Source organism: Engraulis encrasicolus, chromosome 7 (genome assembly GCF_034702125.1).
Source record: "Engraulis encrasicolus isolate BLACKSEA-1 chromosome 7, IST_EnEncr_1.0, whole genome shotgun sequence".
NCBI classification, from domain to species: domain Eukaryota; kingdom Metazoa; phylum Chordata; class Actinopteri; order Clupeiformes; family Engraulidae; genus Engraulis; species Engraulis encrasicolus.
The window spans coordinates 7,041,737-7,069,677 of NC_085863.1; the positions used below are offsets into that span (position 1 = coordinate 7,041,737).

Below are 27,941 nucleotides of genomic sequence, written 5' to 3' on the forward strand. Positions count from 1 at the left end.
TTGATGAGTTAACAAGAGGCCTGGCAGTGTAAACTACACCTCATGTTTACAGTAATCAACTAACACTGGACACTGATTGGAACATTCATCAGGTTCAAAGGTCTGTGGGCGATTATCAGGTTGTTCTAGCGCTCTCTCTCTCTCTCACTCTCTCTCTCTCTCTCTCTCTCTCTCTGTGTGTATCTGTGTGTGTGTGTGTGTGTGTGTGTGTGTGTGTGTGTGTGTGTGTGTGTGTGTGTGTGTGTGTGTGTGTGTGTGTGTGTGTGTGTGTGTGTGTAGGAGAGTGTGATTATCAGTGTGTGATAGCTGAGGCCTATCTGATATGATAAGGTTACGGGTCGTACTTCCAGGGCTCTTGTTCCCATCTGATAAGGAAACAGAACACATCATCATCTGGACAACTAGCTATATAAAACACAACATTATATGAACAACTAGCTATATAAACAACATCATCTGAACAACTAGCTATATAAAACACAACATCATCTGAACAACTAGCTATATAAAACACAACATCATCTGAACAACTAGCTATATAAAACACAACATCATCTGAACAACTAGCTATATAAACACAACATCATATGAACAACTAGCAACATAAACACAACATAATATGAACAACTAGCTATATAAACACAACATCATCTGAACAACTAGCAACATAAACAACATAATATGAACAACTAGCTATATAAAACACAACATCATATGAACAACTAGCAACATAAACAACATCATCTGAACAACTAGCAACATAAACAACATCATCTGAACAACTAGCTATATAAACAACATCATATGAACAACTAGCAACATAAACACAACATAATATGAACAACTAGCTATATAAACACAACATCATCTCAACAACTAGCTATATAAAACACAACATCATCTGAACAACTAGCAACATAAACAACATCATCTGAACAACTAGCTATATAAAACACAACATCATCTGAACAACTAGCTATATAAAACACAACATCATCTGGACAACTAGCTATATAAACAACATCATCTGAACAACTAGCTATAGGCTATAAAACACAACATAATATGAACAACTAGCTATATAAAACACAACATCATCTGAACAACTAGCTATATAAACACAACATCATCTGAACAACTAGCTATATAAACACAACATCATCTGGACAACTAGCTATATAAAACACAACATCATCTGGACAACTAGCAACATAAACACAACATCATCTGGACAACTAGCAATATAAACAACATCATCTGAACAACTAGCTATATAAACAACACATCATATGAATAACTAGCAACATAAACAACATAATATGAACAACTAGCTATATAAAACACAACATCATCTGAACAACTAGCTATATAAACACAACATAATATGAACAACTAGCTATAGGCCCTATAAAACACAACATCATCTGAACAACTAGCTATATAAACACAACATCATCTGAACAACTAGCTATATAAACAACATCATCTGAACAACTAGCTATATAAAACACAACATCATCTGAACAACTAGCTATATAAACACAACATAATATGAACAACTAGCTATAGGCCCTATAAAACACAACATCATATGAACAACTAGCTATATAAACAACATCATATGAGCAACTAACTATATAAAACACAATTTCCAGAGACCCTGCGTAGCGTATAAATACCCAACTCTACTATGTGATATTGGTATCAGTGATAAACTCATGTTAACTTGTATAGTTAATTTATTCTGCTATACTCTGCAGTGGCAACAGCATGGTTTAACTTGAAATTAAAAGTTTACCAGCTGCCTCAGAATTCCAAGTTACTGTCATTTAAATCTTGTGTGTGTTGTTTGAACACAAAGCTGCAATTCAAAGCTTCACAAAACTTACAATAAGTATTTAAATTAACGTGGAATTCTGAGGCAGCTGGTATTGTTTACTCTGTATTACATGTTATATTGAGTGCAGTGGAATAGAGAGACTAAGGTGCTGTTTCCACGTAGCAGGATATTTTTTTAGCAGGGTATTTTTTTCTCCTGTTGAGGTGTAAACGCAACATGTGGATAAAAATAAATCCTCCATTGTAACAAATGCGTTTCAGCCCCCTAAACAGGATTTTTTTTCTCCTGCTTTTTATACCTGGATTTTAAATATCTGCTACGTGGAAACGGAGGGAAAAAAACAATGCACCCTGAAGAAAAAAATATCCACATATAAAAATATCCAGCTACGTGGAAATAGCACCTAATATGAGAACAGGGGCTTTGAAGAGGAAAACCAGCAGGGATTCTTTTTTTAGGTGCAGGTTACGGTGTCCTGCCTATATGAGCTACTCGTCGAGATGTGATCCTTTTCGCTACTGAGCATGCGCACGCATGCGCACACCCTCGCGGCGGTGTCCTGTCTATATGAGCTACCCGTCGAGATGTGATTCTCTTCGCTACTGAGCATGCGCACGCATGCGCACACCCTCTCGGCGGTGTCCTGTCTATATGAGATACCCGTCGAGATGTGATCCTTTTCACTACTGAGCATGCGCAGTTGCGCACGCATGTGCACACCCTTGCGTCGGTTTTCGCCGGTCATTGCCCATCGAATTGTGCTACCGCAGTTTACAAACTGGAGATGGCAGGAAGGATCATGCATCTGAATAAATATCCTGGAATGAGAGAAGTCGTCAGCCTCCATCCTACGCATCGCATAGCAGCACTCTGCTGATCAAAACTCATCAAGCAGCATATTGAAATTGAAATTGAATTGAAACCGGTCGCTCATCTCGACGAGGCAACTCATCTCGACAGAACAACGGGACACTTTCTTGATCAAAGGATGACAGAAGCAGCAGATGTAAACAAACAACGCTTCGGCCTGTACAGTGTTTCTCACGTCTTTTTTTTCGTCTGTGGAGGAGCGTTTGGTTTCCTTTGAACAAGTGATATCTGTTAGGCCTACATCATCATGTAAGCAGCTTTCCAGTGTCTCTCAGGCATGACCATCACCAGGGCCGGATTAAGATGGTCTGGGACCCCTAGGCTACAGGTTGCTGTGGGGCCCCCCGAAAGGCAAATTTCGAGACAAATTCACATAGATAGTGTCATGATTACGAGGTAGGAATTAAGGATATCTTGTCTACTAACTGTACTCAACACAACAGAGTCATTTTCCAGCATTGCATCTTGTCACAATTTTGCCATTTTTCAATTTTGGCCAATCAGGGGGCCCCTGGCAGGTGGGGGCCCCTAGGCTGCAGCCATATCTAGCCTGTGCATTAATCCGGCCCTGACCATCACAAGTCACTTTCAGTGTCAGTGAAGAGTGGGAGCACCTTAAGTGGCATGCAGCTCATGAAAGACGACAGCTTGATGGACACAATGTTGTCAATACGCCCAACTGGGAAACTCCAAACTCCATCTCCCATCATCATTGTGACACAGCACTCCACAGCACACAAGTGTTCACTGCACACTACACACAACGAAATTGCATGCATGCCTCACCCGTGCAAGGGGGCAGCCACTGATGGCACGCCAAGGCAGCAGTGTGGCGCGATGGTACCATGCACAGGGTACCTCAGTCATGGAGGAGGATGGGGGAGAGCACTGGTTAATTACTCCCCCCACCAACCTGGCGGGTCAGGAGTCGAACCGGCAACCTTTGAGCTACAAGTCTGATGCCCTAACTGCTTACCCATGACTGCCCTGAAGTGCATATCTATATTCTTGTGGCATAATGGCATAATTCAACAATTCTACAATATAGCCTACTGTACATAAATATTCTGTACTCTTTTTAGGTTTTAGTGGTTTTGCTTAAGCCCCACATGTATGTTCATTGCGTCAGTAAAACATAGTTGCCAATCAGAAACATTACACAAAATTGAATGATGTTTTGTGTTGATGTCAGTAACATGGTGCATGTTGTAAGACAGTTTTTGTGTTGTGCCTGTGGTGCTCCATAATTCCACTAGATGGCGTTATGTGCTCTGCTGAGGCATTTTGCCAGCCTTGTGTAGGCTATATCTGCACTTTGATGCCTGAACAAGTTATCCTTTACTGTTTCGAGTTTTTTATTTGCCAACCCCAGTGATTATAATAAATAATGGACATTAGGAAGCCAAGATTGCATAATAACTCAGGGCTGGGACTTTCTGTGCAAAATAAAATACATGCTAGAATGAAATTAATATGAATCCTATTGTATTCTTGTAATACATCATTGCTATTATATCTTTCCCCACTCTGATGCAAAAGTCAGACTACACTTATGCTTGTACTTCAGTGTGTGCTATATGTGCTATATGTTTTCTGTAACAATGTGCAATAATGTGTATTAGGTCTTTGTTTATGTTTTGTAATTTGTGTATTTAATGTAAGCTGTCAGACACCTTCATTTCCCTCAGGATTAACAAAAGTACTCTACTCTTCTCTACTCTACTCTACTCTACTCTACTCTACTCTACTCTACTCTACTCTACTCTACTCTACTCTACTCTACTCTACTCTACTCTATTTATGTTGCTGTAATCTACTATGAATACTACAAAAAAATACTACTGCTTGTGTGTTGCATTGTGCTAAACCATTGTTGGGAAAGTAGTCCCTCCTATACTATATCCCTACGCTGGGATGTTTCTTACCTTGATGGGAAAGTAGTCCCTCATGTAGTCCCATACGGGGATGTTGCAGTGGAGGTATATCTTACCTTGATGGGAAAGTAGTCCCTCATGTAGTCCCATACGGGGATGTTGCAGTGGAGGTATATCTTACCTTGATGGGAAAGTAGTCCCTCATGTAGTCCCATACGGGGATGTTGCAGTGGAGGGATATCTTACCTTGATGGGAAAGTAGTCCCTCATGTAGTCCCAGACGGGGATGTTGCAGAGGAAGGGCACCTTGCGTCCTCCCCTCGAGGGCGTGTCGTAGTCGTAGAACCACCAGACGGCGTACAGCACGCTCACCAGCCAGAACCGCGTGAACAGCAGCACGAAGAAGGTTACAATGGAGATCTGGGCTACACACACACACACACAGAGAAACACACTCACATACACACACACACACACACACACACACACACACACACACACACACACAGGGCTATGGATGAGAGAGGGACCTGAGAGCACAGGCCTATGTAATGCATCATTATTATTAGCATATTGTTACTCAGGGCCGCTGACAGCTTTGGCTGGGCCCAGGACAGAACCATCTGAAAGGGCCCCCATCCAACGCATACAATGTGATCAGGATCAAATTCTGGGGCCCTTCTCTCCCTGGGCCCGGGACAAGTGACCTGTTAGTCCCGCCCCCCTGTCGGCTTCCCTACTGCTACTGCTTATACTGACGCAGAGCATCAGGGGCGTAGCAACAAATTTTGGGCCCCATGTGCAATCAGCACCAATGGACCCCCCCCCCTCCCCAGCCATATATCTTCATAAATCAAACTGTGTGTGGGCCCCCTACTGTATATTCATGGGGCGCTAGTGACTCAGTCCCACTTTACTGTACGACAGCCATGCTGAGCATGCTGACAAAGCATAAATAAGCCATAAAAGTCTGACCACTGCTCCACTACTCTACAATTCTGCTGTTGTTGAGACTACTCCCTCACTGAGACATATTATGCACACACACTGCGTTCCCTTCCCTTATGTGTCAGCAGTGCATACTATGGGATCGTTACTGTGTAAATGTGTGAGAGGGGTACGGAGCTGAGTGGGTCAATACTGCCCCACAAAGGCAAAGTACAGTAACTACACCAACAATGACACTGAGGAAAATGCCCTCAGCCTATAGAGCTTGAAAGTCCCGCCCCTTAGTTCAACATTTCACGGGACCTAAGCTGACCATCTAACAACATGGTAGCAAGTAATTATCCTCTGATCTCGGTCATTATATGCGCTGGTCTACAAATATGCTGTTTAAGAGGCTAGATGAAGATTATTCGTACAGAAGTATCAATGTTTTGTTCCGAGGCCGTCTGCATGAAAAATGTGAAGAAACACAGCTTTCTAAAAAGTTTACACACTAAAAAATACTGGGTTAAAAATAACCCAAATTGGGTATTCTAATACCCAGTCACTGAGTAACTATTGGACAGCACACATACTGGGTTATTTTTACCCAATGGATTGGGTTAGTATTTCTAACCCAGCATTGGGTCAATACAACATGCCCAGTAATGGGTTAAATTAACCCAGCCGTAGGGTCAGAAATACCCTGTACTGGGTTGCTGAGTTAACCCATTTCACTGGGTTAAAATAATAACCCAATCCAATGGGTAAAAATAACCCAGTATGTGTGCTGTCCAATAGTTACTCAGTGACTGGGTGATACTGGGTTAAACATTGGTGGAAACTGGGTTATTTGGGAATTGCCTTTTACTTTTCTCCAATTATTTCAGTTGTTCCCTTTGACAAATTATGTCGAGTTCCAAGCAAGCAACTATCATTGAATCTTATGGGACCAGCCAGCAGCTAGTTAATGCCACTGGTCAATGATAATTGCCTGCTTGGAGGTAGAAGTTGCATTGCCAAACTCAGGAAATGGCTGAAAGAACAGGAGAAAAGTAAGGCTCAATTACTCAAGGGGATGTGTAAATATCTGCCTATTTCCAGAAATGGTTAAATATCACTTTAACAATATGCAACACATTTGACCATTTTAAACACTCAAGTCACTGATAACCATTGCTCAAATAGAACCAATCTGATCACTATTAATGTTTTAAGTAATTTGTATACATTATTGTATACATGTTAACATATGTGATAATTCAATTACATTATACGAAAACACATCAAAGCAATGAATCAATGGAACGAGAAATTATTTTCTGGTCAACCTTCCTTTATTACCAGGGATTCACGTTCTTCAATTTGCATCAATTCAAAGCAATATTTGAAAGGAAAAAAGTGTCCAGGCACGAAAAGAAAATCTGCAAAGATATTTTACAAAACAAATGAAACTTGATCAAAAATAAACATACAGCAAAAGTCATGAGACATTGCTTCTCTAAATGGTCTATGCAGCACTTTTTACATTGTATTGAGGAAAGGCAGATACAGTATTGGCAATAAGTCTTTGTAAGATAGGATAGCTAAACACATACAGTGTGCAATTATGTGTAGGAATCACCATGTGAAAGAGTTCAAGATGAGGTACACAGCATTTCTCTGAATGAAAAGAAAGACAGGCAACTTAGCATTCAGTTACACATTAACACATTACAATTATAATGTGAAGACATTGCAAGACACAGACTATACACTCCAAAGAGTTGTGAATCCAATATTCATGCAATGTGCAAAATACAAACATGTAAATGAAGTTTCCAGTTCAACCCAATCTGACAAAATATGTAGTAAAAACAAAGGAGATACGCACTCTGTGCTTCTAAATTAACACTCCGGTGCAACCAGAGCAGGACTAAATGATAAGTACAAAGGAAAAAGAATCTGGTGCCACACGGATGTCTATTTTCTGTTATTTAATTTTTCAGTGCAGTAAGACTAACGTCTCGACATGCGTCTTCATCCTCTGAAGACGCATGTCGAGACGTTAGTCTTACTGCACTGAAAATATAAATAACAGAAAATAGACATCCGTGTGGCACCAGATTCTTTCTCCTTTGTACAAAATATATAGTAACTTGTAGACCTACTGTCTTTTGGCTTTTTAAGGAAACATGAATGGTACACATATTCAAAAGAGAAACAGAGGCTTACCATTTAGGTTTTCGTTCAGTCACCTACAACCATAGAAAAAAGTAAGAAAAACAAATTACTCATGTTGAAATACATTAGATGAATCTTTCATAAAAGATGCTTGTTGACATGCAAGTGTCCGTCACTGCGCAGACCTTTGTTATTTATGTTAATTTTGAAGTTTTTGATCCAGCACATGAACTTGAGATGTCCAGGCACACTCTCTTTTTTTGGACCATGTTCGGGCAGTAGGCAGATGGAGGAGTATAGCTATTATTCATCCCCCCCATTACTTACCCATGACTGCCAGAAACATGGAGATTATTGGTGTCCCTGAACTGTGTTTTCAATTCAAGTTAATGAACTAAAAATTAACCTTTCATGAACATATGTGGGAGATTATCACTGAACGAAATAAAACTTTTTCCCCGACCCTAAACTTGTAGAATATGTAGAATATGACTAATTCATAGTCATGTAAATAAATAGTATACACATATGTGGAAAAAATCTGAGACCACTTGAAAATGTTCAGTTTTTCTGATTTTACTATGTATATGTAAAGGAGGCCAACTATCAAAGTGTGAGGTGGAATGTGACGGAGGTCATCTTGCACCTGTTCACCCCCCTCGGGCATCCTCGTCAACTACAACGGTTCGGCAGTGGGAGACACAGTACGATACCGCTGGGCCAAGAGACTAGTCTCTCGGCCCAACGGCACGAGACTGTATGAGGCTATCAGAGGGAGGTTTACCAATGTTCCACGCCAACTCTGTGCTAGTTAGCCTCCGTTACACTCTCCCCCTTAAACCTCACTCCCATCCGGGTCACGGCACCACTGTGACGGAGGTCATCTTACACCTGTTCACCACCCTCGGGGATCGAACCTGCATCCTAGTCAACTACAACGGTTCGGCAATGGGAGACACAGTACGATACCGCTGGGCCAAGAGACTAGTCTCTCGGCCCAACGGCACGAGACTGTATGAGGCTATCGGAGGGAGGTTTACCAACGTTCCACGCCAACTCTGTGCTAGTTAGCCTCCGTTACAGGAACGTTAGTAAAAACCTCTCTCCCAAAGCCTCAATACAGTGCGGTAACTGTGGGGTAGCTGACCGGTCCTTTAGCTCAGCAGTCTTGTATTGTGCCTCCCATTGCCAAACCAGATGCGTTGATGAGGTGGCCGGTTCGCGGCCTGAGGAAAGTGAACCGTGCAGGAACACCTCGGTCATAGATAGGTGTGTGTTTGAGTAAAACAAATATTGCCATTTCATTCTATGAACTGCTAAATACATTTTCTCCAAATTTCTAAAGAAAATATTGTCATTTTTTCCACGGCTGTATATTGAAGTATCCAGATACTCACTCTGTCTACAAAGCCTCCGGGACAAGTGCTGCAGAGCGAAACAGATTTTGGTCACCTTAGAAATAAGGAAGAGAGAGAGAGAGAGAGAGAGAGAGAGAGAGAGAGAGAGAGAGAGAGAGAGAGAGAGAGTTAGCGAGTGTTGCTCAAGGTATTGCTGAATGTTACTTTCTGCTCTATAAAGGAAACGGACATTAATTACATGGGCCTGAAGGCTAAGCAAATGCTTTATCAATATCATGCAGTATCCCAACTGTGCTGGTGCTTTAATATTTTCTTAATAGCAAGAAGTTAGAGATGGAGGTGTTCTGTTAAGTTCCAATCTACATTCCTAATAAATACATGCATGTGATCATTATTTTGGCTTTATGGGGTATGGCTACATTAATGGCAGGCAACACATATTGAGAAGCAGCAATACTAACCTTGCTGAAAGAATAAGTCTCCGTTTTCTTTCAGTCACTTCCAGTCTAGGACAAAAAAGGCAACACATTAGAAAAAAAATCCAAGCAGCACCTCGGTCATAGATAGGTGTGTGTTTGAGTAAAACAAACATTGCTATTTCATTCTATAAACTGGCAAATACATTTTCTTCAAAATTCTAAAGAAAATATTGTCTTTTTTCCATGGCTGTATATTGAAGTATCCAGATACTCACTCTGTCTACAAAACCTCCAGGACAAGTGCTGCAGAGTGAAACAGATTTTGGTCACCTTAGAAATAAGTACATGAGAGAGAGAGAGAGAGAGAGAGAGAGAGAGAGAGAGAGAGAGAGAGAGAGAGAGTTAGCAAATGCTGCTCAATGTATTACTGAATGTTACTTCCTGTTCTATAAAGGAAACAGGCATTAATTACATGGGTCTGAAGGCTAAGCAAATGCTTTATCAATATCATACAGTATCCCAACTGTGCTGGTGCTTTAATCTCTTCTTTATACATGGATTCTAAAATTTGTTTATAACCTGACTGCGCAAAGCTAACTGTGCACAACTCAACCTCTGATTGTTGGAAAGCGCTGTCGGTCAAAAAATTAGCTCACGTGGTTGGCTGCCAGTGTCTTGCCCCTCTTCATAACATCATATTGATAAACACTAAGAACCCATGTATAGCAAGAAGCTAGAGATTGAGGTGTTAAGTTCCAATCTACAATCATAATAAATGCATGCATGTGATCATTGTTTTGGCTTTATGGGGTATGCCTACAATAATGGCAGGCTACACATATTGAGAAGCAGCAATACTAACCTTGCTGAAAGAATGCATCTGTGTTGTCTTTCAGTCACTTCCAGTCTAGGACAAAAAAGGCAACACATAAGAAATAATTTCTTTCCAAGCAATGCCTTGGTTTGGCAGCATCTATATATCAAATCACACAGAAACAAATATCTTTAGCCAGTTGAAAGTGTCAGTGTTGATGTGGAGAGGTGACCATTGCATGGCTGCATTAGAACTAGTTATCTGCAGTTAATTTGTTCGGGCTTCTGACAATGTGGACAGTTATTCCCCTGTTAAACATAATGCAGAAAGTCTCGTGCTGAAACTGTTAGTGAGTGACTGACGTGGCTTTAAAAGAGGCCTAATTCAAAACAATTGCATTTATGGCATCCTCTGAGGCGTCTGGTGAATAATGCTACAATATACAATGTTTGCACATACCTTAGCACAGACGGACATAACGTGATCAGCTTACAAAGGATCCGGACGCCAGTGCGATCTCTGGTTAACCTGGTGATTAATAATACAGTGAGTGCATACTCAAAACTGTTCGGGTGAAGCATAAAGCATAGTAAAGGATCTTAACACATGCACAAGCAATAACGAGACACACATATTCAGAGGGATAGCCTCAGTATGCTGGGATGGTCCAGACCGACGTCACATATCCCATCCCAAACTCGACCCCAGACGCACAGGCGGGTGACAGAGCGCAGCAACAAGAAAACATCCGCTCCAGTGAGCAGAGCATACATCAGGATGCCCTTGATAAAATAATTGCCTACGCTCGTCTAACCACAAACAATTAGCAACTCACCGGCTAGAGGTAGCCCACTAGACGTCGCCGGACTAGAGGAGCAGACAAGCCGCGAGGGGAAATCATTTTACAAAGTGCCTTGACAAGTTGTAGAATTTACTGCGGAGGCACTCTCCCCGTGAGCTCACTAAGTTTGGCGTTTCATACCAGCACTAAACCACTGCTATCTGCAACTAACTGACAGCCAGCTGCACGTAATCGCTAAACAATGTCAAGTTGCAGAATGTAATTACGAACGTCAAAATAAAAGGCTTCGGTTTAGTTATAATGTCCCATCACCCGACACCCCTAGTTGTCTCTCATTCAGACACGGGCTGCAAACAAATCTAACAAGTGCAGCACAACGGCAGGGGATGTTAAGAATAAAATACTTCACTTTCTGCTTCAATTACTAGTTAGAACATGCTAGCTAGACTCATATCTAACTAGAGCTAGCTTGCTGATAGCTAGTTTTTTTGTAAGCTTGAAGCTGCTGCTACTAGCCTCGCCCACAGCTCGGCCACCGTTTCCACCGTGTTTTATAAATGAAAAAGAGAAGTCAGGTGTTTACTGCAATTAGGCTATATGTAGGATAGGAAGTAGGCCTAATCGAATAATATCTGACGCTACCTATTAGGTCAACGTAGCGTGTTTGAACGTGCTAATCACTTCGAGACCGTGGTGGTTAAAATCTTGTGATAACATGAGAAACACTGTCTAAATGGTGGCGCCTTGTTCATTTTTACCGTTATATCAAGTTTACTACTTAGACAGCACACATATTAGTTTAATTCATTACAAACCTTTCCTTGTTGTTGAAGGTTTTCCCCAGTTCAGTTGACTTCCAGGAAAAAGTCCGTTGGCTCACTGGCTCTGATTTCAAATGTTATGATAAACCCAGTGATTGGGTATAATAACTCATCAATGGTTAGCATAACCCAGTATATGGTCAAACGACCACACACCAATAATTGGGTAAACATATAACCCAGCATGTTTCTATCAAATTACCCAGTGTGGGTATAAAAAACCCAATAAGTAGTAAAATTGTCATAAACCAGTATTTGGGTAAAAAAATAACCCAGTATTTTTTTGTGTGTAGGGGTTGGTACGAAAAATTAAACAAAATTATCAGAAACAACATATGTGGAGCTCGTGGCACAACTCGAAGGGGATGGAAATATCATTTTAATACCGGCATTGGATTACATGCTACGATTTTCGGCTAAAAACGCCATTGAAGTCCCATGAAATCGGGGGAAGTGACGTCACTTTCAAGCTCTATTTTAGGTTAGCCTTGCGCGCCATCCTACGTACTTCCGCGAAGACACTTGGCTCCGCACTGGAAATGGTAGTATTATGGGATGGTCAGGACCAGGCTAATATTAGGTCGGATATTGTTGTTACTGCAAGTTTGACATAAGCTATCGATATCTCTAAAACGGGACACATGTGGACCACAAGGCTTTATCACAAGATAAAGGACTGAGGTGTAATGAAAATCATTTGTAGTCTAAACTCAATCTTCACAAAATATGTCATTACTGCCCTCTGCCTTTGCTGTATAGAGTATACTGTATGCAGGGGTGGTGCCAATTATCTCTGCATATTATGCACACACTGTATGCGTTCACTTCCCGTTTGTGTCAGAAGTGTAGAGACTTTTAAAGAGGAACTTCTGCCAATTTCAATATGCTGTTGTGTTGCTCATGCTACCCTTGACTTGTCAGTACACGGTGATGCTGCATTTTTCGACTCAGCCCTTTTCGAGATCTGAGCTATTCTAATGGGGGCAGCCTTTGTTTACATTGAAAACCTTCTTAACATAGGCCTACTCCAAATATTATCCTAGAAGGTGTCGCTGTTTGCTAGTTGTCTGCAGATGTTGCATAACCTTTCGGATGTTATTGGGAATAAATCAAGATTTTTTTAAAAATGTAAACAAACTCTGCCACCATTACCAGGATCTCAGAAAAGGCCGAAGAAAAAAATACTCTCAGGTTCTGACAAGTCCAGGGTAGTGTGAGCATTACAACTGCTTGTCGAAATTGGCTGCAGTTATCCTTTAAATGTGTGAGAGGGGTTCGGAGAGCTGAGAGGGTGAAGGCTACTGTACTGTACTGTAGCATGCATTGCAGGTGTGGAGCCAAAATCAGAGCCAAGAGTCAATATCAGACAGCAGCCATCGATCCTGCAGGAGGAGTGTAAGCAGACCAGAGGCAAGGGAGAGAGAGAGAGAGAGAGAGAGAGAAGGGGGGGAGAGAGACAGAAAGAGAGAGAGCTGAAGAAACAGCGAGTGAGAGAGAGAGAGAGAGAGAGAGAGAGAGAGAGAGAGAGAGAGAGAGAGAGAGGGGGGAGGCGAAGGAGAGAGGAAGAGAGAGAGGTAAAGGAGGCAGAGGAGAGAGAGAAGGGAGAAAGAGAGGGGGGGAGGCACAGGAGAGCAAGAGAGAGAGAGAGTAAGAGAGAGCGAGAAAGAGAGAGAGAGAAAAGAGAGAGCGAGAGAGAAGAGAGAGAGATGACAGAGAGTGTGAGAGAGAGAATAGGAACTATTGGAGGAAACTTTACAGCGTTGCTAGGTAAATGGAGGGAGGAGGGGGTGTTTTTGCAGAGGTGAGGGACCATGGGAGGGGAACGGCAGACCGTGACCAGAGATTCTTTAAGTATATAGAGATATGCCAATGTAATAGGTTGCTATGGGCACCTAACATGAACAGGTTCCGGTCTGCCTAAAGGGGCGTGTCATAATACTCCTAGCATTGAATAGAACAGTCCTTAGGTCTGCCTAAAGGGGGATTTCCCCCCCTCCCCCTTGCGATAGTAGAACACGGAAACAATGGGCCAACCTCTCTCTCTTCTCTCTGCCGTGAGCGTCTGTCCTTCTGTGTCTATGCGGTGGGTGGAGTAACCAATCTCCCCACATACACTGCACTACAAATACACGTAGGATATTGTAGTTAATGTAGATTTGACATTGCAATATCTCTAAAACGGGGCACATTTGGACCATAAGGCTTTGTCACAAGATGAAGCAGGTGCAATGAAGACCATTTTCAGTCTAAACTCAATTTTGACAAAACACGTAGTTACCTCACCTTGCCCTTGTACGCTGGTATGTATCACTGCTCTGGGGACGTGTAGCGGAGGACAACTAACAGATTGTAGCATTTAACGTTAGTAAACCTCCCTCCCAAAGACTCATACAGTATCGGTGTACAGTATCATAGTGCTGAGTATCATACAGTATCGGTAGTGCTGAGCTACTGGACTGGTCCTTTGTCTCCCATGCTAGAACCGATGTGTTGACGAGAGGGTGGTGGGTTCGAGACCCGAGGGACGGACTACACGGGAACAATTCAAGCCTGATTCAGACTGCTCCTTCAGTTGCAGGACACGTACTGTCAGCGGGGGGTAGCGGCAGATCAAGTACCCAAACAGGCACCACGCCCCTCTCTTTTAGAGCTGAAATGACCTCTTGCAGCGATCAACACATATTTCTCGATGGCTGAATTGTCAGTAATCTGCTGCTAACACCCCCGTAATACTAATATCCTGATACCAAGACTTTGAAGGCAATTTTCTCTGTTTCAATGTTGGCGTAGTTACTGCACATTGCATTTGTAGAGAGCAGTAAAGTACTGCAGGAACTGCACACAGAACTGCATCACAGCCAGTGAAGGGCAACCTGGATTCATTCATTTACAATTCAGTGCCGCATATTCCCAATGCCCTGTTTTTTCCTGTCCAATTCAGCCAGGTGACTGTTCATAGATGATCACGAGTAGGCCTTACAGTATGTATTGGTAAGTAAAATATATCACTTGAAAAAGGACGAAGGTCCGAAACGTAGTGCAAATAAATCACTGGGAGCATTACCAGTGTTGCGGACTTCTATCTTTTATTTCAGTTACTTTATTTTGTCCAGCACATGTACCACTGATGTGTGCGCATTCTTTACCTTCTTGAAGTAAAATATATCAGCCAGGAGTCATACATCATTTCATTTCCAGGCTGGGGTGCATTTCTCAAAACCATAGTTGCTGACTACGTTAGCTACTTTGTTGTTTGCAATTCGATTTCCCATTGGCAACTACCCAAGTTGCTAACTGGCTAGCAAATGCACTTTTGGGAAATGCACCCCTGGGGTGCACAGGGGTCCATTTCTTATAGTTGCTAACTATGTTACTTTGTTGTTTGCAATTCGATTTCCCATTGGCAACTACCCAAGTTGCTAACTGGCTAGCAAATGCACTTTTGGGAAATGCACCCCTGGTTTGTAGTCATGCCAGTAGGGAAACCCACATACTGCTTCGTGCCACACATACAGTATGAATGCATCATGTAACAGTTCATGTCTGGGCCTTGGTGGGATTCAGTTAGAGTAATGTAGAAAAAAATCCAAGGTTCTTCAGAGGAACCCTCACTTGCCATTGTGGGGTGTAACTTTTTTTGGCCAGGGACCCCATCTTGACATTCCAATTTTCTCGGGACCCTGGATTTGATTCATGATCAAAAAATACTTGTGGGTCCCAGATTAATCAAGGCTACCGCATTCATCTAAATACATTTCATTATGTGTTTACTGTAGCAATGTAAAACCCAACAAGTCACAAGTCATGTGTTTATTATTTCTTATTGATGACACGGAGGTTGCCTGACACATCTGGCCCTTTACTCAATACTGTATTACAAAACCAATGTGGCACATTATATGCCCACCCCTGACAGACAGTGTTTCACCTACTTTTTTTCACAAAAATCCTTCACCATAAATAACAAACCGTAGGCCTAAATAACCATAAAGTACAGAACCTTTGACATTTAACAACCTTTGTGATATTAGCATCTGTCCGTGCTTGCTAAGCTCAAGAAAGCAGAGAATATGCAGACATCTGTGGTACAGGTCCTGGATAAAACAAAATAACTGAAGTAAATGATAAATGTCCGCAACACTGTTAATGCTCCCAGTTGTTTAAAGGGACACTGTGCAGGAAATGGTCAAAAAAAGGTACTGCAACTATGCTGCTCATTGAAACTGGGTTGGCTATTGCCAAATTTGATATTTACATGAAAGTTTACTAAGTAATAAACAAATATTTTCTAGTATGGTCCAAGTAGAGTCATTTTTGCAGCTAAAAATGGCTATTTTGGGGAAACTCAAAATGGCGGACTATGGAGAAGATCCCCCTTCTCATGTATCAAAAGTGCAATTTTTCCAGTCATAATGAATACTTAGAATTTGATGGTGGTGGTACGTATTCATGAAGAAGGTAACATTAGTGAATGGGCAGCATGAATTCTGGAAGTAAACAACTAAAAATCTCACACAGTGTCCCTTTAAGTGCAGCCTTGCACTTGAAGAAGGACTAAGTCCGAAACGTCGTGCCATTAAACAACTGGGAGGCCATTTATCTTTCACTTCAGGGCTTGCTAAGCTAACGCTAAATTGCATGGAGGGTATGGTCAGGGAACAGAGATCAGAGGGGTGGGGGTGGGGGGGTCAAAGGTCATCGATAGGTGTGGCCTTTGCTTTGTCTGATTTCTACAACAGCCTTTTACCCCATCAATCTTAAATGTATCAGGCCAGGAGTAAACAGTTTTCACACTGATGCGTGGTGGTACATCTGAATGAATCATCACATGAAATTTAGTACACATACACTATTTCATATTAAGTCAGTCTTAGTACATTTGAACATTTGCATGAAAAGTTACTCCTATTGAGCTTTTTTGAGCCCCCTGCTCTGCATTGTTCTACTGTCAACAACAACAAATCGAAGATTGATTCAATAATGTCAAAACCCCAATGATGACTGACTTGAATAACACGATGATAGTGCATAGAATTCTTATCATAAAGCATTTTCCCTTGAGTGAAGTTGAGTTGTGGATACTGAACATTCATGAAAGTGTATAGGTAAGGCCTCAAGGTGGTAGCGTTACTTTAATCATGAAAGTATATAGGCCTCAAGGTGGTAGCGTTACTTCAATCATGAAAGTATATAGGCCTCAAGGTGGTAGCGTTACTTTAAATCATTTTGTCTTAAATGGCTGGACAAGGCAGTGTGGTCATGAACTATATTACCTGCAGTTATGGTCAACCCTAGCTATGCAAAGTAATGAAACAAATATCTAGAAGTAGTACATACGCATTCTTGACTGACAGCTGATTGACAGGGCAGTGTGCACAGATATTATGTAACATGCATGCATGCATACATGCACACACACACACTACAGTAACACACACACACACACACACACACACACACACACACACACACACACACACACACACACACACACACACACACACACACACACACACTACAGCAACACACTACACACACACACACACACACGCACACACACACACACACACTACAGCAACACACACACACACTACAGCAACACACTACACACCTACCTAGGCAGAGGAAGGAGAAGACCCATTGCAGCAGGGCGGCCGTCTGCAGCCGCCTCTTGAGGGGCACATTTCTGGGGGCGAACTCGATCTTCATGGTGGCTCTGCGGAGCTGTGCTGTGCTCTCCTCTCCTCGGTTCCGTTGGCGAGCCTCTTGAGCCTCTCGGACGGAGTAACGCGTCGCGAGCGCAGAGCAGAGCAGGGCAGACCCACACAGGTGAGCTCTCTGAGAGGCCGACCTGAAGTTAGCCTTCACCCTTCACTTCAGGGTCAAAGTCTGATACTCTGTAACCTTCCCTCCCCTCCCCTCCTCTCTCCACTCCACTCCACACTCACCTCCTCCCCCCTCCCCTCCACACTCCCCTCCTCTCTCCCCTCCCCTCCCCTCCTCTCTCCACTCCACACTCACTCACCTCCTCCCCCCTCCCCTCCACACTCCCCTCCTCTCTTCCCTCCCCTCCCCTCCTCTCTCCACTCCACACTCACTCACCTCCTCCCCCCTCCCCTCCTCTCTCCACTCCACACTCCCCTCCTCTCTTCCCTCCCCTCCCCTCCTCTCTCCACTCCACACTCACTCACCTCCTCCCCCCTCTGTCACCTTACAGTACTCATTGCTTTCTCTCTCTCTCTCTCTCTCTCTCTCTCTCTCTCTCTCTCCCTCCATATCCCTCTCTATCTCTATCTCTTTCTCTCTCTCTCTCTCTCTCTCTCTCTCTCTCTCTCTCTCTCTCTCCCTCCCTATCTCTCTCTATCTCTTTCTCTCTCTCTCTCTCTCTCTCTCTCTCTCTCTCTCTCTCTCTCTCTCTCTTTCTCTCCCTCCTCTCTCTCTTATCTTACCTACTCTTTCAATGCAAAGTTGAACAACCCAAGTGCAACTCTATCTCTGTCATCAGACTTTAGACCCTATGCATTGGATTGAGCAAAAAAAAAAGAGAAAACACTTTACACTGGCTCCTCAATGTGTGTACATTACTAAAGACTATTAACTTGTTGAGTTTAAGCAGCTGCAGCTCTTTCATGCACGTGGGATTGTTGATGATCCGACTCACTGTCTCTGCTGACCAAGATCTAATGCATTATAATAAGATCCCTGTTGACATTGACATTATGGCATTATCAAAGGTCATAAGTAACTGATTACTCTTCGCCTTGGTCATTAACAGCCTGATAACAACAGGTTTATAATCAAAGCCCACCCTGGAAGACTGCCATTGTTATTATGACACAGCACTCAGTCCACCGCACTCAGTGATCATTGCACGAAAATAAATTGCATTTATGCCTCACCCGTGCAAGGGGTGACCCCGAAACTGTACCCCAATGCAGCAGTGCAACATAAAGGTATCATCAGAGATTCTGAGAGTGTAGTCGCTCTGGTATCATGCTCAGGGTGCACTGATTAATTAATTCCCCAAATTATTATAGTTGGCTATAATAGTAAGTATAGGATCTGCACGAAAGGGTTAACTCAGTTGCAAGCAAAGTCGATTTGAGTGTGTATGCGTTGTAAGGAGGATTTGGCCTGTATTTTGAAGGGAGATGCATGCATCTTGTTGGGGAAATGCCTTCATTTCTAGTGTTCATCTGTGATGTCCTTGCATTATCATATAAGCTGCCATCTCCATCTCTAATGACCAATTAGAGTGAGGGGCAGCAATGACGGCAGCGAAATGAGACTTTTGATGTGCACCACACTGACAGCTGTTGGACACGGAGGATTACATAATCAGACGTAAAACCATGTAAAACCAACCAAACCATCTGGCATCATGCTGCCCCACACTCCATTAGCATGACAATAGAGCGTCTTCTGCAGTGGGACCTTATATATTCTCCCCAAAGACTGACGTGGGTAACGAGAGAGCCTTCAGTCAGTCAGGAGGGCTACTGATTATTTAGGCGTGTCCGCAGTGTTTGCTCTCTCTCTCTCTCTCTCTCTCTCTCTCTCTCTCTCTCTCTCTCTCTCTCTCTCTCTTCAACTGTGCGCAGCGCTCCATCGCTGAAAACATCGAATGAGAAGCTAGTGCACGCCTTCCTCCTCTTTCCTCCTCCTCCTCTTTCCTCCTCCTCTCTGCAGACTCTGCGCGCGTGCTGCTGATGACGGTGCCAGGTGATACAGCTCTGGTCCAATTCTGAGCATCTTCTTCGTGCCTGCTGAGCGCGCGGGAGGGGCTGCTTCAGCTTGCAGAAATCTCGAGCGCAACAGCGACCGACCGTGGCCAAGCAGCACGAGAGAGAGGAGGAGAGCCATAACGGAACGGAGGGATCGCTGGCTGATTTTTCGCTCCCCTGCAAGCCTTCAAATTAAACCGTGGCGCCCGACACAAAAGGTACCGTTTTTTGTGCAAATGATTTGTGCGTTAAAATAGGGAGATCTCGTGTCGTCAGCATGGATTAAATTGTGTGTATCACTGTGCATTTTACAACGGAGAATCAAAACATTGAAGACAGCGCGGACATCTTGAACATAAATTAGAGGCTGGGCCTGACGGAATAGTAAAAGAAAGCACCGCGATAATCGGAGTGATTGTGCATTTGACTACGAGTTTATCCGTGATTATTGTGGGCCTGTTTCACTGTAGCACCGCCAATAACCTGCTCAGTCATGGCTTGGCCCTGCATAACGCGGGCTTGCTGCATGGCTCGCTTCTGGAACCAGCTCGACAAGGCTGACATTGCGGTGCCTTTGGTCTTCACCAAGTACTCGGACGTGTCCGAGATGCAACATCTCCACAATATTCAGCAACACCATCCACACAAGCAGCTGTGCGGACCGCTCCGAGCCAACCTGGTCGCTATAGAAACGCAGCCCTCTCACCGGGACCTGGAGCTGGATCACGGGCATAGTAATAAAGGGCCGATTCGGGAGAAATCCTGCGAGTCCGTTACGCGCCAGGACTATAAACACTGGCGAGTCCGGCCCGAGCCGAGCTGTAAGCCCAAAAACGAGTACCACATGCCAGACACCCCCTTCAACAACGAGACACAGTATCAGAAAGATTACAAGCCGTGGCCCATCCCGAAAAGGGGTGACCATCCTTGGATCACCAAACCTGGTGGTGCGGACGACCGCGTCCCTGATAGGTCAAAACATGTACACGGAGGAGGAACAGGAGATGTTGTTGACAGTGGCGTGGAGAAGAGCCAGATAGCAGACAAGGTGCAGGAGAAGGAAATACTGCAACACGAGAGGAAAAAGAGGCAGGTGGTGACGAAGGGGGAGAAGAGGGTCGGTGGGGTGACCGTGGAGAGGCGACAGCAGCAAGGGGAGCTGACCGCAGAGGGCAAGCCGAGGGCCGCGGTGGATGCCCTGAACCGGCAGATCAAACAGGAGGCCGGTGGCAGCTCCTACAGGTACGTCACCATGTTATACATCACATCACACATGTACAAGACACTGAAGTGAGACATTGCATTTATGACATTCAAATCAGGTTCAAAACGTCTGAAAAAAGATTATTGCAATGTAACAGAACACATGTGGTGTTAATTGATGACATATTAGCAATTGTGGGCAAAATGGATTCATTAGTCACAATCCAGTGCAACATACTCCAAATAGCTTGGTTAAATCTGGCTAACTCAGCCAGGTGATTGGCTGGTTGAAGGATCACCTGGTTGAATTGGACATGTAAAACGAGGTCATTTGGAATATGTGGTACTAGGTTATAACTAATTAATCCATTTCGCTTATCATTGCATATTAATGTGTTTGCTAAGAAATGTTACTTTCCTCCATGAGCCCAGACGTAGTGGAGCCAGAGAAATAGGCCCAGGTATGGGGGATATTACAATAGTCATGGTTTATTTGGTTGTCATTTTGCTTTGAACTCATATTGCCACTGGCTGGTGTGAAGGGCCACATGTCACGATATGAAACATATGTAACCCTTGAGGCCTGTGATGCTGCCCTCTGAGCCTTGTCAGGGAGTGAGTAGATTACCCATAGCTCTAAGCCCCATGTTATGTTGCCATATTATTGCCACGTCTCTGGTACTCTTGGGTGTCACTCTGGGTGTCACAGCTTAACAGCCAACCCCCCACCCCCATATTACCCCCTTTTAATGTGGTATTTCAGATCTCTCAACTGGGGAGCAGGGGTGTCGAAAAAGGGGGTAAAGTGGGACTGAGTCACCAGGGCCCCACATATTACACAGTATTGGGGCCCAGAGGGAATTAGATTTTTGTTTTTCCATATTGATATCCAGGGATCCAAATAAACACCAGCCAACCAGCCAATTGCTGGTGAAATTTCAGTTTGGTTGGTAGAAAAGACCAACTTACTAGCCACTTTGATCCATTAGTGAGTGTGTGTTTGGCGAGTAAAATTAGCATTTACTACTAGCCATTTTGGCTGGTGAGAAAAAGATCAATTTAGAGTCCTGTTAATATCATATGAATGGGGGGTCCATTGCAGCTGGGTGCATAGGGCCCAGGATTTGGTGCTTCGTCGTCCCTGATGGGGAGACATGTGATATGCATCATTTAGTCAGATTTACAACTCTTGTCCTACACACACGCACGCACACACACACACACACACACACACACACACACACACACACACACACACACACACACACACACACACACACACACACACACACAGATATTAGTCTCTCTCTTTCTCTCTCTCTCTCTCTCTCTCTCTCTCTCTCTCTCTCTCTCTCTGTCTTCACACACACACACACACACACACACACACACACACACACACACACACACACACACACACACACACACACACACACACACACACACACACATATTAGTCCCTGCTTTTTGTGGTATTTCAGATTTGCTACCGGGGAGACATATGACGTGCATAATTTAGTCCGATTTACTCTCACTCATGTCATCCAATGGACTCGTAGACTTTTAATACCATGATCAGGAAGTAGTCCCCCCTATTCAGACATGTAAATCTCCTCTTAACCTTTAAGAGTGTAGGTTTTTGAGCATTCTATAAAAGGAATGTGTTCTATAACAATGCAAGATTCTAAAATTCCACATTTTATTGAATGGCGCCCAGAATTCTATAGAACTTTCACTGCCCGAACATTCCCGTCACACCGGTGTGACGGTACACTCTCAAAGGTTAGATGAAGCTCAGGCTGGGCAGGACTGGACTGGGGGAGAAAAGGGGCCAGGGCACTTTTGGCATAAAGGGCCCCCGCATAATTAGCGGAGCAGAACCGGTGGGCCCCACACCCTTGTGGGCCCTTTTTTCAGATATGTTAAAAAAATACATATTGATATTTTTTTTTACATTTCTGAAAATAGGGGCCCACGAGGGTGCGGGGCCCGCCAGGAAATGCCCGCTATGCCAGCTGGCCAGTCCATCCCTGAGCACATCTCAGCTGGTGGGGCCTGGAGGTGTAATAAGAAAAGTGTCATCTGTGCTATTTGCTATGTGATGGAAGAAGGAGGGGAGGGGAGAGGGCAGTTGTCAGGGCATGGCAGTACCGTGACCCTCGTTTCAAAAGCTATTAAGGTGCACGTTTAGAATGCAGTCAGGAGCATACTTAAGATGGCACAGGACGGTGTGTGTGTGTGTGTGTGTGTGTGAGTGTCCTTCTCTTTATCTATCTCTCTCTCTCTCTCTCTCTCTCTCTCTCTCTCTCTCTCTCTCTCTCTCTCTCTCTCTCTCTCTCTCTCTCTCTCTCTCTGTGAGTGATATAAAATGCCCTCATGGCTTTGCTTTGGGACGGATGACAGGTCGGCTGGTCCCTTGGTGATTTGTAGGCCATAGCCTACGAGGGACGGTAAGCAGAGTTGTAAAGTGATCTATACCTATGGAGTACTCCCATTGGCACGTAAGAAGCACATCCCTCCATCTCCCTCCATCCACCCATCTCCATCCATCCATCTCCATCCCTCCATCTCCATCCATCCATCTCCATCCCTCCATCTCCCTCCATATTTTCCTCCTTTTCCACAAATCAATGGCCACCACTATCAGGTGTCCACGGGAGTGAAATGTGGATGGTCACAAATTTTCAATATAGCGTAAGTTGAGGCGGAGTGGAAATACTCTGTATGCCACTGGCCACATGCCATTCTGTTGTTGTACTGTATGTCTGTTCTGATGACGTTCAGGGGAGTCTGCAGAGGGTCCAATCTAACCTACTGTCATCATTTGCCATGTTATGCATGTTCTCTAAACAATGCAATTGGTCATATGCTATTCTGTTGTATTGTATGTCTGGGTCAAAGACGTTCAAAATGAAATTGTCCTTCAGTGTAACGGATACCTTCTGCTGACCGTAACTGTAAAAAAACGTTAGTCTTTTTATTTAATTTTTTTCCAGTGAATTCATGAAAGCCTCGGCTGTCCTCCATTCACTTGAAACAATTTTAAAATCTTGGTTTTTTACAGTTACAGTCAGCAGAAGGTATCCGTTACACTGAAAGACAATTTCATTTTGAACGTCTTTGACCCGTCTGTTCTGATGAAGTTCAGGGCAGTTTGCTGTGCAGTGGTTTCCCATCTAACGTGCTGTACTATTTGCCATGTTATGCCCATCTAACGTGCTGTACTATTTGCCATGTTATGCATGTGTAACGGATGCCAACTAGCAGAGTTCCGTGTAGAACGTTAGTAAACCTCCCTCCCAAAGCCTCATACTGTATCGGTAGTGCTTAGCTATCGGTCTGGACCTTTAAATCCCAGAGTGGCTAACTAGCGCATATCACCTGAGTAGTTACACATGCTCTCTAAACCTGCTAAGTAAGTTTGTTGAAGACATCCATTTTCTTTTTGACCACCTCCTCAATATGGGCTACAATAGGCAGCTGTGTATTAGGCAGGAGAGGGCCATGTCATAGACAAGGCCCTCATGCACAGGACTCCTACTGTACTTCTCTGGTGAGTCTGTCGTTTCCGTCAGATTTACTTTGTAGTTTTAAGCGCATTTATAGACAGCTGAGCTGCACCAAAATACTTCATAACAAAAAGCCACTTTGGGTAGCACTTTATTATAATGGTTCACTACTAAGCAACACACAATTGGTAAATAGTGTTACACAGGTATTGCATGGTATTAAATGCTGTTACACTGGTTATTACACTGTACCTAATGTGGTAGATCCACTGTAATAGTGAACCATTAAAATAAAGTGTAACCTCTTAGTGCAAAAGAGCATGGATGTGAATGACCCAAAGCACAGATTGCTGACTGTAGAAGGCAAAAGGAAAGGAAAAAGTGTGCATGATGGAATGAGGGTGAGTGAAAGCATTTGTGTCGATTTATGTCATTGCTGGTGCCAATGTCAGTGCCAGTGTGCCGATGCCAGTGTCCTGTAATGCCAGTGTCCTGTAATGTCAGTGTGTGCGGCTGTGCCACTTTGCCAGTGTGTGGCTGTGCCAGTTCATTTTGGCAGGACGGAGAGAGGTGAGGGGGCACAGCTGTGTCCAGTCAGTTGGCATCGCCATGAGACTGGCAGTAGCATGGTCAGGATGAAGTACCTCTGTCTCTCTCTCTCTCTCTCTCTCTCTCTCTCTCTCTCTCTCTCTCTCTCTCTCTCTCTCTCTCTCTCTCTCTCTCTCTCTGTCTGTGGTGGATGCAGAGGAAGGAGAGAGGACAGAACAGTCGTGATTATTGTTTAAGGTGAACAGTACCCAGCACAGTATTATTTGTAATCCATGATGCCCTAGCAATGTCTCTCTAATAAATGATAAGTATGCATGTGTACCTTTATGTAGGCTGCTGTGGGCATGTTTCTGTGTGGTAGCATGAATGTTTCCCACTTAAATTCCTTCATATTTTTATGCAGTGAGAGCAAAAGAGGAATTTCAGGCAGGCATGATAAAATATATTGTACAGTACATGTCCTTTTCTATTCTATTCCGTTCTATTCTATTCTATTCTTTTCTATTCTATTCTGTTCTATTCTATTCTGTGATTTTCTGTTCTATTCTATTCTATTCTGTTCTATTCTATTCTATTCTATTCTATTCTATTCTATTCTATTCTAGTCTGTTCTATTCTGTTCTATTCTATTCTAGTCTGTTCTATTCTATTCTTTTCTATTCTATTCTATTCTGTTCTATTGTGCCTTACACAGGGACCCCAGAAGGTCACCAGGTCATAAGAAATCCTTTCAGCTTCATATATGAATTACATTGACATGGACTGATGCTCAGGGGTTGTTTCTGTGGTACATGTGTGTCAGTGTGCTACTTAGCATTTTTATGGCTATTTTCGACCATAATATCTGTAGCCACAGTAGCCAAATGGAGGATTGATTATGCTGCCTAGCCTGTGTAAAGTGCACCTCACATCAGAGTTGAACATGCCACGCTGTGGAAATGGGCGAGCCGTCATAATCACTCCAGCACTACTCAATTGTCAATAGATGGTTGCTACAGTGTACTGTATTGACAGCTAGTCTCCATTGTCATAACTCGGTATTGTCTCCAATGACAGCCTGTGCTTGTGTTCTGTACCCAACACCCAGTGGCACGGATTGTCTGAATCCACTCAGAGCCTCATTGTTCATCCCAAAATGGCCATATGGGGTCTTAATGAAGCGGGATGTAGCCTACGTACCTCCAGGATGTTTGGAAGCAGTCATCGTTACCAGGCACATAACTATAGAATAGAGTAGTGGCATCACTTTGGGGATTAAACATTAGTGTGTATGTAATATGGAAATGTCTTCATGAGAAGGATGACAGATTGAGCACTTAATTATGTAATGAATTATATCACAACATCCATGTCAACAAGCAAGAAGTATTAAATGGAGGTTTTCCCTCTGCAGTGTTGTCATGCTACAGTCCACATGAAATATTAATGCAGCTCTGCACTCCATGACCTTCATAGCATAGCGTAGGCTAGCTGTCATAGCATGCGCTACTTGTCATAGCATAGGCTAGATTTAACCCTCCTGTTACCCTCAAATTTTGGAACATCCGTGATCCTTGGGGTCAATTTGACCCCAACCACTTAAATGTCTACAAAATCAGTATGAAACAACACTTTGGCACATGTTTATGTCTCAGATATGTATTATTGCTCTGTTGGTGACATAAAAAGTCCTTTCAATATATCCTAGCACCCCCACAAAAAGCCTATACACCAAAAAACTTAATCCACGACTAGGCAAAAATTAGAAAAAATACCAATAAAATGTCATTAATTGGTATAAAAACAGATGGACAAATATTATTTTAATTTTATTGGCTCCATATACTCCCTAAATATGAATTTCTATAACTTATAACATTTGAAAAGAAAAAAACAAATTTGATTATCAAGGATATTATCTATCTATTACCATATCGGTCAATTTGACCCTAAAAGAAATAGACATATTTCCAAACATTCAGAAGGTTTTTTAAGTCCAACATTCATTTTTTTGAATGTTTCAATGTGTATTTATAGCACAAGTATAACAGTTAGGTAAGAAAATGGATACATTGCCAACCAAGAGTTTCGGGAACAACATAGAAAATCATTGTTTTCTACATTGTGTCTACGCTTGAATTAGTGTGCACATAAGGAAAAAAGTTTTGCATGTGCTCCTTGTAGACATATTACATGGTCATGGTTGTGGGGTAATGTTTGAAGGAACAGGGCTAGCAACTTGTATGTTTACTTCTATTCAATATGTATGCCCACTGGAGAACTTGTGGTATGGATGTCAATGTGTATGTCCTTCACAAAAGTTACAGCTGTTGCTGTTCCTGCCTTCTCTATGACAGGTAGCACCAGTTTATAACCAAGGCTGCAGACAAAGATGTCAATTTGGAACACAATACTGAAATGAGGAGAAGAATAGCACCATTATATCTCTCAACATAGCAAACAACCTTGAGATTGTCTCCATCTAAATAAGTACAATGGCTTGTCACCATCAGAACCGTCCATTTCAATATTTGGATCACAGTCATAAAGCTTCTCTTCAAATATACCATCACTTATAATTATGTATGCTGGGCACAGAACAGCATGCACAGCAATGCTGACTATATGTGACCCTTCTTATACTAGTGTTTGTGTGTAGTGGGAGGGTGCAAAAGTAGCTCCCAAGGTACAGGAATGCGGGGGTAGGGGGGGGGGGGGGGGGGGGTGTTGCTGTGGTGGGTGCCATGATGGTGCTTTGGGTACAACAAGGTTCAGTTGGTGTATTTTGTCAAAATGTCAATGCTGTATTAGCCACCAATGTCCAAAATGTTGCCGTGAATTACTTTTAGGCCTCCCCCATATCATAAGCATTTTTAGTTATCAGGGCCCAAACAAAAGCAAAATGTTCAGAAGAAACATGGCTGAATAGCTTATTTTCATGTATTTCACATTATCTAAACAGATTTTAACATTTATTTGCAAAATATGAATGTTCCATTTATGTTTTATACACTTGAAACAATTGGGGTCAAATTGACCCCAAGGAACACGGATGTAACCTAAATGTGTACAGCACTTAGGGAAAACAT

The 27,941-nt window shown here is 43.0% G+C and overlaps 2 protein-coding genes and 1 long non-coding RNA gene across 4 annotated transcripts in view; 1 reads left to right on the forward strand and 2 right to left on the reverse strand.

Moving 5' to 3' along the window:
• mogat2 (monoacylglycerol O-acyltransferase 2) overlaps nucleotides 1-17,597 on the reverse strand; it is a 38,853-nt gene extending 21,256 nt beyond the window's left edge. The window contains exons 1-2 of the mRNA XM_063202752.1: nucleotides 17,504-17,597; nucleotides 4,831-5,009 (exon numbers count right to left, since the gene is read on the reverse strand). Of these exons, the coding sequence (XP_063058822.1) occupies nucleotides 4,831-5,009; nucleotides 17,504-17,597 (273 nt within the window). The remainder of the gene's footprint in view (nucleotides 1-4,830; nucleotides 5,010-17,503) is intronic.
• On the reverse strand, nucleotides 6,827-11,944 carry LOC134452388 (uncharacterized). 2 transcript variants are annotated; one of them, XR_010035449.1, is made up of 8 exons: nucleotides 11,883-11,944; nucleotides 10,725-10,793; nucleotides 10,314-10,358; nucleotides 9,727-9,781; nucleotides 9,494-9,538; nucleotides 9,072-9,126; nucleotides 7,726-7,748; nucleotides 6,827-7,173 (listed from the first exon to the last, which is right to left on the reverse strand). It is a non-coding gene; the product is annotated as an uncharacterized LOC134452388 (long non-coding RNA). The 2 variants fall into 2 exon arrangements; XR_010035450.1 differs by lacking the exon at nucleotides 11,883-11,944 and adding an exon at nucleotides 11,101-11,484.
• A 2,103-nt stretch (nucleotides 17,598-19,700) lies between the features above and the next one.
• Nucleotides 19,701-27,941, forward strand: part of map6a (microtubule-associated protein 6a) — a 29,833-nt gene continuing 21,592 nt past the window's right edge. Inside the window, exon 1 of the mRNA XM_063202753.1 lies at nucleotides 19,701-20,854. Coding sequence (XP_063058823.1) covers nucleotides 20,106-20,854 — 749 coding nt within the window. The 5' untranslated portion in view covers nucleotides 19,701-20,105. The remainder of the gene's footprint in view (nucleotides 20,855-27,941) is intronic.